The 15,377-nt window shown below is 41.2% G+C and overlaps 1 protein-coding gene across 4 annotated transcripts in view; it reads right to left on the minus strand.

The window, feature by feature from the left end:
* The window catches only part of LOC139634012 (retinoic acid receptor beta-like), a 94,272-nt gene that overhangs the window by 29,424 nt on the left and 49,471 nt on the right, over positions 1 to 15,377 (minus strand). For all 4 annotated transcript variants that reach the window (XM_071500230.1, XM_071500231.1, XM_071500228.1 and 1 more), the window contains one exon: positions 6,963 to 7,104. In XM_071500230.1, the coding sequence (XP_071356331.1) occupies positions 6,963 to 7,074 (112 nt within the window). In that variant the 5' untranslated portion in view covers positions 7,075 to 7,104. The remainder of the gene's footprint in view (positions 1 to 6,962; positions 7,105 to 15,377) is intronic.

Below are 15,377 nucleotides of genomic sequence, written 5' to 3' on the forward strand. Positions count from 1 at the left end.
AGCAAATCTACAAATAGAGAAATATATATGTATTTATATTTATGAGGAATTCTTTCAAACAGTGGCCTACTTAAACAACAGAAAACATGGTGAAGCTTATGAAACCTCTTCGCTCTCACTGCTGCACCAACATTTTCATATTTTGAAAGCTGAAAAGGAAGTGTATCAGAGCTGTGAAGTAATGCCGGAGACACACTGGATGCGTGCCGTTGCAGATCTGCTGCGGAAAACCACCACTGCCAGCTCTATCTGTCTACATAGGGTTCATTTTTAATTAATTTCTAATTTCTGATTTATTTTTTGACAGTAAATGCCTCTAAAACGCTACTGTCTCCACATGCAGCCGCTAAAATGGTTAAAAATATATACTGCAATGTTCAGATTCAGCCTAGACATAGAGACTATAGTGAAAGGTGTCAGTTTTGTGTCATATTGTTGGTATGATGTCAAAATGACTGTCAACAGCTCTTTTCTCCGTCTAGTTCTGCTATAAGACACGTGCGTTGCGTGAGAATAGGTGAGACGCCGAAATTGCACAGCCTGCAACATAGCTGCGACGTGAGAGATGTGCGTGTCACGCAGGCAGTGTGTCCGCTCTAATCCATTAACATGGGTGCCGAAATTAAGGTTTGCACGGGGACCAAGTGACGAGTGCATTCACACACGAACTGTGACGTACACAAAGGGCAATGCAGGCTGGAATGTTGTTTGTAATGTCCATGGGACTGAATGCTCTGAATAAAATGAGACAACGTGAGAAGTTCAGTGTTGAGGGACAAAAGCCAGTTGCTATGAGTTGTTTAGGGGAGGTATTCCAGAGGCTGAAGGCCACAGAGCTGGAAGCTTGTGATTCCGTATTGCACTAAGATAGTTCAAGTTTGCCAAGTGAGATTATGGGTGAGAGTCTGGAGTTTATTCCTGGTGCAGAAGTACAGAGGGAGAAGGATGTTGTAGTCAGGGTTTCAGGGATAGAGTCTGAGAGGGATGATGAGAGAAAGCGACAGAAAATATAATCCAGGTCTAGCTTTTGGCTCGTGCTGACCATTGGTGAGTGCAATAAATTATGCAGGTCTGGTCTTTTGACTATGACAAGAAAGTTGCTTCAAGGTGTTTCCATTCTATTCCATGCCATACCTAAAACACACACATCAAAACTAGATCTGCAGTCCCCTTTAATCATACTATTCATGACTAAAGTTGTACTGATCAATATTTATATATTACCAGTGAATGAAATGATGTAATGTGAAAAGAGGTATTCCTAGTGACAATTATCATTCAACTCAGCAGCTTTATGGAACTTTTTTGTCTTGTATCAGCTTATTGTTTCACCTGCAAACGGGTGTGAACCCATTGCAAGATGGTCTCTAGGTTTACTTTTTTACCTGATGTGTTAGAGCGACTGGGAATGATTAACAGAAACTGGGATACAGTGATCTGCGAGGTATTTTAGGGGCTGACACACATGCAAGGAAGAGGTCACTCTCCCTGAGTGTCCGTTGCTAGCTTGCAAACCCCTGTGAGTGAAAAGTCTGCTGTTTGTTAAGCTGCTATACTTACAGGCCAGATTCAACTTCATCACATCTTTATTCACCAACCCTCCATTCACTGCCCTGGTTGACCTGAGCTTGCTGCCTTTCCTGGCTCATAAAAGAGTGGGTGGATATTAAATGTCTTCCTGTAATATGTACTGTATGTTCAACATTTTCTATTTCATCTCATTTTTAACCATTTGGTGCAGCCCTGTGATAGACTGGTGACCTATCCAGGGTGAACCCTGCCCTCACCTGATGTCAGCTGGGATTGTTTAAACCCTCAGAAACTAGATAGATAGATAGATACAGTAGAGGGATAGATGAATAGATAGATTGACAGATAGATAGAGAGATAGAGAATAGTTTAAGGCACTTATGTTTAGTTTGGCTAATTAGTTAGTAGTTAGCTGAATAGTAACAGTAACCTCTGTGATGATCTAAAACACAATTTTAATTTATGTCTGTTATTCTTCAACCTGACCTAATTATATGATATCATCATATCACTCCTGTAATTTTCTACATTTCTCAGTAAACCTAACAGCATGTGGGTCTTAGTGAGTGAGAGGTGATTTCAGAACAAACCAATGTTTGGTTAGTGTGTGATGGAGGATTTTTCCACAGTCTCACAGCAGAAATTCAGTCTTCATGCTCACAACGTTTAGTAAGAAATCCAGACAGACTGTGGCGTCTAAAAGAGCAGCATCCAATCTCTCGGGGGCTCTGGCTAATTCTGTTGAAAGGCTGTCAGCGTTGAGTGCCTTCTCTGAGAGAGGACAGACAGTCAGGTGGTGGTGTGAGGGGGAAACTAAGCCGTCCGTGAACCCCCCTTCAGAGACACGAACACACACAATACAAAAACACGTTGCCCCTCGGCAGGGGGGATGGTACAGAATAATGGTGTAGAAAGAGGGGGCGGTCCACAATCTGTTCAAACGTGAGTGTGTGTCATTTGTCACAGTGTAGTGACAATCTGTGTCTGGTGAGAGGGCTGTGGTCCTCACAGAGAAATCCTCCAGGCCGGCGAGCCACAAGATGCGATTTAAGAACGCCGGAATGACAGCAACGTGGCAAGTGCAACCACCCCCTACCCCCCACCCCACCACCACTCACCCAGGGCAATCAATTACCATTGCACTCCAAGCACATTACTTAGAATATGAGCAGACACATCAAAATGATGCATCAGACAAGAAGCCATTAAAATATATGGCTTTTTAATCACCACAAAAGGGGAATCCATCCAGTGCAGGGGCTCTCATCATAATGTAGTGCCTGTGATCACTACTCCTGACTTCCACATGAAAAGTATCTGCACTTTTATGTAAAATTTGATGATTTCTTGGGAGCTAAATGGGCATTCAGACTAAAATCAGCACTAGAAGATGCGTTGGCGTGGGGCTGCTGTTTCAGGTTCATTTGAGATGATGAAACACCATCCTGCACAGCAATTCATAATTACATTAGTCATAGCTATGAGACCAGGTTTTACAACTCTGGAAAGTCATTGCTGCAACAGTCTTTATTCTCTGATGATCATGAGGTCGCAGTAGAAATACACTGTCCATGTATGTGAGAGGCCCTGAGCCTTTCTTCTGATAGGCTGACTGTTTTATGAGTGATCTAATAAAAATACAGCAGGCTTCAGGTGTGAGGGGGTTCACGTGGGCTGGGTTTGAGGAATGGCTGACGGCAGTGACATCACAAAGTTACAGAACTTCTGACGGCTCTTTTAAGGCTCAGTTTCTGAATACGGGCTGTGTGCATTTCTCTGTGAATTGAGCCCTTTCACAGCACTAGTATAGCACCTAGATCTGTGGTGATCTGTCAATATGCAACATTGAATTTCAAATTATTCTACAATTTCTGGTGTTCATGAGTTTCAGCAGTCCTTAATTGGATGGAACAAATTGGATTGTGAAATTTTTGTCTTTGGCATGAAAAGCACAAACCAGCAGTGTTATAAATGTCCCATATTTTACACTTTTCCGGTGTTTTGTTTTAACTTTTTAAATCCATAAGAAGATACATTTGTGATTTTAAGCACCAAAAACCATCTCAGTATAGTTTTACTAAAAATCTCTTTTCCTTGAGCTCTAGCAAAAACTGCCAATCAGAAGAGTATTTATACAGCTTTATAATAAAAATAGACATAGACGTCTCACTTATACTTTACAATACGGGACCTTTAAGCATTTACTGGAAGTGTGTGGTAAGTTTGCTGCCGACAGAAAATCCTCCACCCAGCCCCTCTGTCAGGCTATAAGAAAACTCCTTCAATGATCGAGTGTTGAGTGTTATTGAAGTGCTCTCCAGAGTGTTGGGTGAAAGGATGAAGTGAGTGGGAATCAGACACGCTGGTAAATACACTCTTCACAGCAGTGCCTACTGTCACACTCCCATCCCTTGGTTTTCCAGGACACTCATCTCCCCCTCCTTTAGTAAAACAGCAATGTCCCACCCTCTGTCTTTTGTCCTTTTATTTCTTTTTTCACGGCTGCTCCTAGTCCCCTGGTGCAGCCTGGCATTTTTTCTCTACTCTGCTGCTTTAGCAGGATGTTGTGCGGTTCATGGGCAGCCAGCATGACATTCAGCCGTTGTTAAGACAGCCACCAGCCAGCCATCTGCATGCTGCCACGCTCTGCACTTTGCCTCTGCAAACAAACAGATGCAGCGGTAAATAAACACCATCTATCTGGAGCCCACGTGGTCCAGCCCAGGCCACTTGCCACAGCACTTACCGTGGCAGCTCTCAAACACTAACCAGGTGGGTGTCAAGGAATGGTGATAAGTCTTAGCTGCCGCCAGAGCTTTGAGCCTAAGCAAATGGTCCTAATGGTGGAGGGGTGTGGAGGGGGTTGTCAGGGGAAACCTGCATTGTGAAAATATGACATTGGAACAGGAGGGAGATTAGGGTGCCGCATACGCAGCTTAGAAGTGATAGGATTGTCTTATCATGGTCTCACTCTGAGTTAAAAGGTATTTTCCATACTGACAAGACTAAACTGTTTTGGCAAATACGCTTAGTTGGTATCAAACTCAGACTCAGATGAAAAAAATCATATCACATCATATCACACATTAGTCTCATTCATGTGCTTCTAGAGATAAACAGCTGATGCATGCTGATGAAAATGTCATCAGTTTTGCAGGAATTCAGCCATAAACCAAAGTGCTAGACAAAGTGACTGGCATCAGATGAGAAGACATCGGGATTCATCCTCTGTACCACATTGCATGCAATCCATCAAACAGTTGTCCAGATATTAAACCTGATGTCAAAAAAATGTTAACCTCATGGTGATGCTGGGGGAAAATTTGAGGATCATTTGAGTCAGAGGTCTGCACAAAGTTTCACGACAATCCTCGAGGTATTTCTATTTAGCATAGCAGGACGACTTTCCACAAGCTGTCCAACTGTAGCATCACAAAGAACATTGATACGGTGTGATTCTGCAAAATCCCAGATTCATATTCAATCACAGAGACTGTCTTCCTGTAAAATACAAGCCCATAGGTCGTCTGTGCAGCAGGTTATGTTTTGTTGTTAGGCCAAATCTAGTGGTTATAGTAATGATGACAGGAGGAGAGGGAAAAGTTTATAGAGCAATAACGTCCACGTCAGGAGAGGGTTGGGGTGGATGGAAGTCAAAAGTCAAAAGCCAGTAAATACATTTTATAAAGTACAGATAGAATTGAATGAAATTGAATGGAATTGAATTGAACTGAATTTAGCAATCATTCATTCAATCAATCATTATCATTTGTGATTTAATTTGCAGATGTGTGCAGATTTAAGTTGTATGCGTATGACTATCCTCAGCCAGTCAGCTTGGTGCCATGGGTTGGGTTATTTGTACTGTTACAAATTGAAACTCAATAAAACTTTGAAAAGAAAAGAAAAACGTGGACTTAAACTTGGATACAAATTTACCTTCTTGCCCTGTTGCAATGCATTTTGACATTTAACTTGAGCAATTTTTCAGGTAATCTCAGGTGACACCTTTCTCTACTAAAGTACAATCACAATACCATAGTCTACACATCTGTGGTTGCTAAAAGATGTGTGAACCCTAATGCCCAACAATGAGCACAACATCCAGTCATGATGGAACTTCTGGAGTAGGTGATCAGAGCAGGGAGCGAAATTCCTCACCATGTCACCTCCAACCCTTAATGTAGGACAGGGAATAGTCCCCTTTCTCATCAGCGGCTCTGTGGGGGGGTGTTTGCCTGAGGATATCAAGACATCATCTTTTCCATGACTCCTCTGCTGAGGTGTGAAACAGCATGAGAGGAAGGAGCATGGAGCTAATGGACCATGAATTGGACCTGAGCTATAAATGCTGATGCAATCAAAGGATGCCAATAACCTGTGAAATGCAAACTCTTCCAATTGATGACAGTGGATTAGAGGGAGCACGGTGGCCTCCACAGCAGCAAAAGCGAGCAAAAGACCTTTTCCACCACCGTTCAAATCAAAAAAACAAAATGTATTTTTTTGTCTTTGTTATCATACACCCACACCATTTTTTTTCTTTCTCCTGTTCATTTTTCTCTGTACAAGTAAGTAGCTACAGAGAGTGAGAGATAATTCAGACTGGACAACAGCTAAATACAACAGCAGACATAACAGCCATCAGAACAGAGCCCCCTGACTCTTGTCACGTTTCAACTGCAGTTTTGTACAAAACAGAAGCAATTTTTTTTAGAAAAGTCGACAAAACATAATTGTAACTGATCTGTGTTTCCACTGATGATGATGTTATGTGAACAAAGCTGGGTTTTCTTCTCTTGTGATATCATCCCAATTAAATGTGATGAGGGATTTCCAGCAGTCTGCCTCTTGGTCAGAGCTGGCTCCCTGGGGCCTGATACAGCAGGCGCCACCACTTGAATGTGAAAACAGTGTTTCCATTTCAATTAGAATATTGCTTTGACAGTCTGAAAAACCATCAAATCCGAGAATGTAATTCTTTTTGCGACATTTGAGAGTTTTGTTTTTTAAATTCACACGTTCACAAGTATTTTCAAATTGTGCATTAAGCAGGTCAATGGAAATGCACCTTGTTCTGTCTCTTTTCTTAAGCCTGGAAGCTCCTCCCAAATGCAAGGTCTAATCAGACTTACTGGGCTGTGCTGAGAGCTACAAGTCCTTTTAGTATAGCCGTGGAGAGCCACTTTTATTTACTTAGAAACGATTACAATGTGTAGACACCAGGATAGTTATGAGTCAAATTTAATGTAGCTGGTTTAATGGTATTCCAAATAAAAATTGTCAATTATTTGTTAAATGTAAAAAAAAAAAAAAAAACAGACTCCCCTAAATTGTATTGTTGTTGGCAGAAGCTAGGGGACACTAAACCTTTCCTTTCAAACCCATGACAATATCTAAATGAAGTCCACATCAGTCCACTGTGTACTCACACTCTTTGGACATTCCCACTGCGAAGCACTTCTGCAGGCGGCAGTACTGACAGCGGTTCCTTGTCACCTTGTTGATAATGCAATTCTTCTCCCGGTGACACGTGTACACCATGTTCTTCTGGATGCTTCGGCGGAAGAAACCCTGGGGAGACAGAACGGGAGGTGTTCATGAAAAGAAGGCTCTTATGATGTTAACCTCATTTTGCTTCTAATCATCTGAGGCCACCTATTCTCTACAACATCTGGTCCAGCACCATGGAAATGTCAGTCTGACGAGAGTCTGTTTAACAACTGCCATTAAGGCTGAGAGAAAAGAGAGGCAGCGTGTCCCTGCTGGGAGCTGTGTGGATCTTCAAATGCTGGATCTAAGCACACACACAGAGTACAAGTCGGAACAGCGAGTGGAATACCTCAGGGTTTCAAACAGTGAGGCTTCTGGTGCAGTACAGAGGGACAACTGAGGACTTTGCTGCAGCTGTGGGTTTGGAGCGCCACATCTGAAGTTGACAAGGTGACATTGAGCTTCTGTGAAAGACCAAAGCCTCTTTTCTTTAAAAATAATGCCTTTGTTGTAATTTAGTAGTGCAACAGTGAAGTAAAGGATCTTAGTTGGCCTCATTCAATATTTGGTGGTAAAAGGATATAAGCAACTAAGTACTGAAAAATGTAGCTCCATAAACAGCTGCCACAATGGAAGAGATCTGCATTTAGAGAAGTTTGAGGCACTGGGCTCTGGGGTAAACATCAGCTCATGAGATGAAGTTTCAACTACTAGAAGGTCTTTTGAATTTTATAAATGTTCAGTGAGGGTTACATAACTATGAAGCCTACATACATACTAAAACGCTCAACAAGTGGCTAACACACAGACCCACTGAGGCCCCAGAGGACACAAGTTTAAAAAGGTTCTGATTAAATTTGTTTTATAATATTCCAGCCTGATAATCAGCCAGAATATAAATTTCCCTCAACTTTTCAAATTCGACCTCATGCAGTAGCTTCGTTGTTGGGCACAAATGCTCTGAGCAGCAAGTCCCCAGTTGAGCTCTTTGCTGCATGCCATTCCCCTGCTCTCTGTCCCAGTTCCTGTCACTCTACACTGTCCTGTTCAATAAAGGCTCACACATGCCCCAAAAACAACTTAAAAAAACCTTCCAAGTTAAAATCCCGAGTCCCTGTCCCTTTTCCAATTCTCTTTTGTTATATGGCAAACATATGATGGATGGCACACACACACAGACACACACACACACATTAGAAACTTTTTATTTCAAAATTGTTTCATGTTTTTATCATATTATAGCTGTGATATTAGCAATAGACATTGAACTGACCACCATTTCTAATGGTATGATACAGTATCTATGTTGTGTATGTTAAGAGTATTAAGAACAAAAATGGAAATGTATTATTTATATGTATTTTAAGTTGTTTACAATAGGATGAAAATTTGATTAGAAAAATACATCTTTAAGAAACATTTTGACCATTTACTATTCAACTAAATACTTCGAAGGACTCTGGCAAACAATTAGCAATGCATTAGTATTTTCTCACATTTTTGTCTGCGCTATGAATTATGTAGAGTGTAGCCCTGATTGCTGCCACAGGACCTGTAACATGGGATGGGTGGTGTATTTTAGCAGCAGAAAACATGGATGTACAATGAGTCACTGTGGTACTCAGGGTCTCACAATATTTCCCTGACTAAGAATTACAGTTCTAGTTTGTGAGCACTGTTCACTCAATGTGATGCCTTCCATTTCCAATACATTATGATACAATCCTCACTGTAGCTGTTACTTTTGTGTGATACCAGAAATGACCCTTTTTAACCAGTGGAACCCTCTTCATCTAAACCGCATTCAGCCATGTGGTGTGACACGAGAGCTCTGGGCTGCCTGTGTGAAGGAGAGAGACAATGAAGATGGTGTGGATCCTCCTTGAAAGTCTTGGTATACAGAAATAGAGGCAGAGCTCAGCTGCATCTGTTGTTGAGCAGAGTGACAGGAAGGAGAGGGGCATCTGTAGGAAGCAGGAGCCTTCACTGATTTTTTTTTTCTCTTGATATTAATTTTCCATAGCTCTGGGGTCTTTTGCAATGATCGTCCATCATCCAGGCCCTTTTGCACTTCAGGGAGGAGGGTTAAAATTCCATTTAACATAGCTGCCTGTAACGGATGGGACCTTGCCTTTTCATTAGTGAAGCAGGATGCACGATGGGTAACAGATTAGATCACAGGAGTGAAACGGACTCTGTGGCCCATCTCGCCTCAGCCTCAAGCATCCGTCAAGTGCCACAACCGCCTCCTTGGTAGCACAGATACTAACCAAAAGCAGCCAATCATGCTTCAGCCTTGATGACACATGACTAGTCTGAGGTCACCTCTCCTCCTTTGGTATTATTCATTTTCTTAATAGAGGCCTTTATCCTGGCTGATGTAAGCCAACTGAGTTGGTAGACATTACCTGTAAGGTCTGATTGATGACCATGGATGCAGCCTGCATCACCATTAGCTGCCATATAACTGTGTTCAGGTTGGGTGCAGAACCCAAGGCTACTCAGGTACTTATGTCATTCAAAGCTGAGAGCATGCAGGTCACTTAGCCTTGGAAATCTATGTGTGTGTGTGATAAGTTCTGCACAGTGTTCCTGGGGTTATACTGGTTATACTTTGTGTTGTGCATTTAGTGCAGACTGTTGCCCAAGATGGATTTGCATTTTGTGAGCTTCAGCTATTTGGGGAAGGTTTGTTGACAGTTCAGGGCCTAAGATGTAAAGCTCCTCATTTCAACTTTTCCCATCCACGTGGATATAGTACATTAAATATACATACTGATGGGGAAAGGGAAACAAGATTTTCTGGCATGAGGAACTTATAGATTCCTGGCAACTAGGTCTCTGTAGTAGCATCATTCCCCAAGGAGACTGCTAATTTTTCTTTTCAAGTCATTTTGAAGCACCAGACAATTCAATTCACCTTCACTGTATCAAAGTGGAGGCAGAAATCTCAAACCTGCACAAACACCTGCAAAACGATCTGCTCTCCTGGATACCAGTAGAGGTAAGTGACAAAAACTTGGTCTGTCTAATAAAAAAGCAACTTAAAAACTACATTAATAGGTATTTTTGTATTGAAAGAACCCCTACAATGAAAATAAAGTTTTTAACCAAGTTTCAACCAAGTTGTTAACATGTCCTCATGATGTTTTTATATAATAAAGACATATGATGAGTGAAATAATCAGTCAACACCAGACTGAGTGTTTCCACCTTGAACTGCAGTCAACCAATGACAGTCTCATAAAAACTGACTCAGACAGTCAGGGATTCATACGTCATAGAACCTAAGGAACCAATCCTGTCAACTTGTGGGACGGGGGACGGGGCTAAATGCACCTGAAACCTTGTCAGTACAGAGAGCCAGAGTTTGCATAAGCACAACCACTAACACTGTGTCAGCCACTGCCAGTTACAAGCTAACAAACAACATAAACAAATAAAAGATGCTAATTATGCTGCTAGTCTCTGATTCTGATCTCAGACCCCTCATCTGGGTCAGAGTCTGACTGAGGCTCAAATATGTGGCTGAGTGTCTCCAATAAGACACTAACAATCTTGATACTCTTTAAGCTGACAATCTAGCACAAATCATAGCATCATAGCAGAGGTTTTTACAGAGTTAAGAAACATGTCTGGAGAGGACCTTGAATGAATCAAATAACTAAGTGAATTGTGAAAAGTGTTGCTTGTCGTGACAAACTCAAGGGGAACTATCGACAAATTCTGCAGTTTCCTTCTGCACTAAAGAGCATTTCACTGTATTTCACTCATTGTGTTGGTTTCAGGTCTGCAACAGTTTTGTTTCAGTGTTCTAGCATGTTACATTTAGCTAGTATATTATGAGATTATTATTAGCTATAGTATTATGGGAAAGACTTGTTACAGTGAAGGCTGAAACTTCGCTTCATCAAAATTCAAATAATACATCATATTGTTTTAAAGAAATAGCATATGGGCCAATCAGTATGAGGTTATCAGCAGAGCCTATATGCCAGAGTACACTTGTATGTAAATGTTTCGGCACGCTTGGAAGATATTGTAGATTTTTAAAAATGAAAACAAGTAAATACAACCCTGCAGCAAACAGACATTAAAAAAAATGAACCTTTCTTTAACAATAATGCACTCTTACTTTTATTAGGCACCCTGCTAAGTCAGTACTCAGTAACCACCCCTTCTGTAGAGCTGCAAATGCTTTTGTAGCAGCTAAGAGTCTTTCTATCTTTTATTTAGGAATTTTCACCCACTCATCCTTGTAGATCACTTAAATGTCTGATTTATTTTTAGGCTGCCTTGTGTTTAAGATCTACCTACAGATTTTCACTGATGTTCAAATCAGGGGATTTGTTTTTGACAATATCAAAAGCCTCAGTTTCTGTTTCCAGAAGTAGTTCACAGGGGGGTTTGAGGTTTGCTTTTAATCATTGTACTGCAAGACATTTGCATTCAGAATTTGCTGATATTTACAGGAATCCATTCATCTATCTGTGCATTGTTTCCTGTACCACTAGTTTCCACACAATCCCACACAAAGAATAATGTTTCCACCCCAATGCTTAACAATTGCTAAGGTGTTCCTAAAAACACATCACATGCAGCCCCTTTTCTTCTCCAAACACACCTTTAGTGACTGGGGCCAAAAAGCTCATTTTTCACCTCACAGCACCTGTTTTGGTTGAAGTTAAGGTTTCCATCTGATGATTTTCATGTGTGGTGACCCCTGTTGTCATTTATCTTACCATGCTTCAATTCATTTTGCTATGTGCAGTATTTTCATCAGTGCTTTCTGGGGACATCTGCGCCTGGTGCTCACCAACCTACAAAATCTCAGGCCCTATTAATGCATCTTATGAATCCTATAACTCCGCACACACACACTCATTCTCCATTTGCAAATCATGCCCCTCACACTGATCCTAATGACGTGCACACTCCATGCTTTGTGATTCTTTGTTAAAAATATATTTCAGTGTTGAATTACTTATGATAATATTTAAAATGGTGTGTCTCCATCCTTGTGATAGCTGTGACAGAGTGGGGGCTCGTCTACATTGGTAAAATGAACTTAGTGATATGTCAGGTTGATTGATGGTAAATTTGGTTATTGTTGCCTGTTTTGTTGGTGCTGGTTTGGTCCTGTCAGTATTTTTGCTTTGTTTTGCTTGCGTATGGATCCTGGGAGTCCTGTATGATGTGTTAAAATTTGTGGAAGCTCGAGTATCAGCTTGTCGTGGTCCAAAGTGAAGGCAAGCATTGCTGTATTTGGAGTTTCCCCTGTTAGGCTTTGTAGCATTTTCCCTTTCTTTTCCTCCCTTTCGCATCAGTTTATTGTTTTTTTCATAGTGTTGTGGTAACTTGTCACTTCACAAAGCCACTGGTCTATGGTGAGTAAGTACCCACCACAAGGCGCATGAAGCCTATGGTTGACTGTAGTAAGATTTGGGCTAGGTGGTTAGTGGGGGCAAAAATTCCTTGGGGACAGACTCATTGTTAAGTTGTGGGCTTCTGTGTCAGAGTTCTTTGATGTGCCCTCAGAGGTGTTTGTCCGTTGCAGTCCAAAGGAACAGCCGAGCACTATGGTTTTAATGGTGCAGACAGGAAACTTCAGGACAGTTTTGAGGTCTAAAAGTAAACAGAAATCTTTTTCACCTGCATTTGCTCTGGCTTGTTCTGGGGTTAAAGCCCATGTGTGATAATCTGGGTAGTGTTAATGGCTTTGAGCTTTTTATTGCTGATGCTGTCACGTCTTTAGTTGGTGTTGAGACCTGCAACATAGACGAGGGATTTCATCTTGATGGCTGTACTGAGGCAAAATATGCTGCTTAAGTGTGATATGCTACATTGTTGCTGTCTGTGTTTGCCACACGTTGCCAGCTGGTGCTGTGTGGGTGGATAGGCCGCCTCCTCCCATGGTCACTTCTAAGACACTTGCATCTGAAAATGATTGCAGGTATCCAGGGGTGTTTCAGGCTGCACCGTGATGCACGCATAGAGCCACACTGTGGTTGCATCAGCATCGCCTGCTCCAGAGCTTGGTAGGGGGAGGGGGGATTAGATTATGTGGTTTCCCTGCCTGATCTACCTTTCTCTCAAGAGAGTGGTGTGGATTAAGAGCCAGCACACTGATCCACCTTTGTCCAATTTATTAGATAGTGGGTGAGATAAAAAAAAATAGTTGCTTATGGATATTGTGTAGACCCAGTTTGTGCAAGCAACTCTAGACAGTGGAACTGTACACCACCACCTCTTGTGTCAGCTAAATCTTTCCCCAGGTCTGCTGCAGTCAGAGGGGGGCTTAACTTTGCCTTCCTTCCAAGCAGACATTGTTTTATTAGAAAGTTTTCTTGTTCTTCCAGATCCTATCTTAACAATTCCCCTTGACTGCAATTTTTCATTCACATTTTGGATGGTGGAACTTTGTAGCTGGAAGCACTATGATATCTTTTTATAGCCTTCCTGACATCGTAGACATCAGTCATCCTTTTCAGATGCTCAGTCAGTTGCTCAGAGGAGCCTGAGTGTTACCACAAGGGCTGAGGAGAAGTGTCATCAGTAGTGGTGGGCGGATCGATCCAAATATCGATAGTATCGATACCAAGTCGGTATCGGTATTGGATCGATACTAGCCTGGTGAGATCGATTCTTTACTTTAAGTTCCGCTCTTGTTTGCAATGCTGCGGTTTCGGCAAAGAGGAAACAGCCAGGTCGCTGGACTCGCTCCTGTGTCAGCGCAGAGCAGGCGCACTGTGCCCCCCCCCCCCCCTTGTGTTTAGATGTTGCGCCGTCACGTGAGTCACGTGACGTGACTTAGACGCGCAAACAAACAAACAAACAAACAAACAAGCAAGTTTCCGGCTCAGGTTCATCAGCACGCACAGAGAAAATACAACAGAAGGATGGCAGAGAGGTAGAGGAGCCGTGTGGCTGGATTTTCAAGCCGAAAACGAGACAACAGCAAAATGTGGGATTTGTAAAACGCTAGTCAGGTATAGTGGAAACACTACCAATTTATATAAACATATAGAAAACCATCCAAAAGAAAACATGGAGCTACACAAATGGAGAGAGGAGGAGAGAAATCCCCCACCCCCTGGCCCCGCTGCAAGACCCCCAGTCCAGAGGCAGAGGTCATTGGCAGAGGCCTTTCAGCATGGCAGAGAATATCCAGGCAGGTTATAGTGTTGACAGTAACAAACTGAAACTGTTATTTATTACTTTAGCCAACTCAAAAGGTATAAATTATGCTAAGAACTTGATGTAATACATTTATCCCATTGAAATGTGTTAAGAAAATGAAATTGAAATGTGAGAATTTTAATTTAATTGTTGTATTATAGTTTCTCAACAGTACAGTGTTTTAATTTGTTTACTGGTTTGCGTGCACTTTTTATTTAAGATTTTTCTGAAAAAATTTTGATTATAAAACATTTAATTATGAACTTTGTCCTAATTCTGTCCTGGGTTTTAACTATTTAATAATAAAAAAAGGAAACATCACAAAAAACACTTAAGGTCATGAAAATTAATTGAGATTTAGTAATTCAATGACGCATCCACCTTATTTATTGAAAAGTATCTGTATCGGTATTGGTATCGGTATCGGTATCGGCGATACGGGCCCGTATTTACTTGGTATCGGATCGATACCAAAATATGCAGTATCGCACACCACTAGTCATCAGCTGATTTTCTCAGTTTTGTGCAACCTTTACGAGAGCTCTCAGCACTCATGTTAACACAGACAGATGTTTTAGTTTTGTTCACTCAATTACTCTGTTGAACCTCCCAGCTTCGTACAGGCATTTATCTGAGTGTTCATTTAAATCCAAATCTGACTTACTGTCTTCTCTTGGGTTCTTCAATTGTCATGTAAGAATCTAAGAAGTTCACCAAATGACAAATTTTATGACATATAGACATAGGGCTGTCAATTGATTAAAATATTTAATCACAATTAATCGCATGAGTGATCATAGTTAATCATGATTAATCGCATATTTTTAATCTGTTCTAAATGTACCTTAAACTGATTTTTTTCAAATTGTAATACTCTTTTCAACATGAGAATAGACAAATGCTTGCTTTATGCAAAAAAAATCACGTTTATTTATTGCTACAATGAGAAATACTCTCAGTTCAAGTAACTAACATGTGCAAACTGCATTGTAAAACAAGATGCTGAAATAAACTAAAACAAAAGCCCAACAAAAAAAATTACAGATGGGCATACCAATTTTGGTATTTGAGACTAGATGTACTCTGGTGGTACGTAAATTCACCGCGACAATAAATACAAATTACTTTTGTCCTGTCAAGAGAGTCATCTAGCAAGACTTTGAAGCTGAACTTGT

Source organism: Trachinotus anak, unplaced genomic scaffold (genome assembly GCF_046630095.1).
Source record: "Trachinotus anak isolate AG129_WGS33_773 ecotype Australia unplaced genomic scaffold, CSIRO_AGI_Tana_v1 ptg000016l, whole genome shotgun sequence".
Lineage (NCBI taxonomy): Eukaryota > Metazoa > Chordata > Actinopteri > Carangiformes > Carangidae > Trachinotus > Trachinotus anak.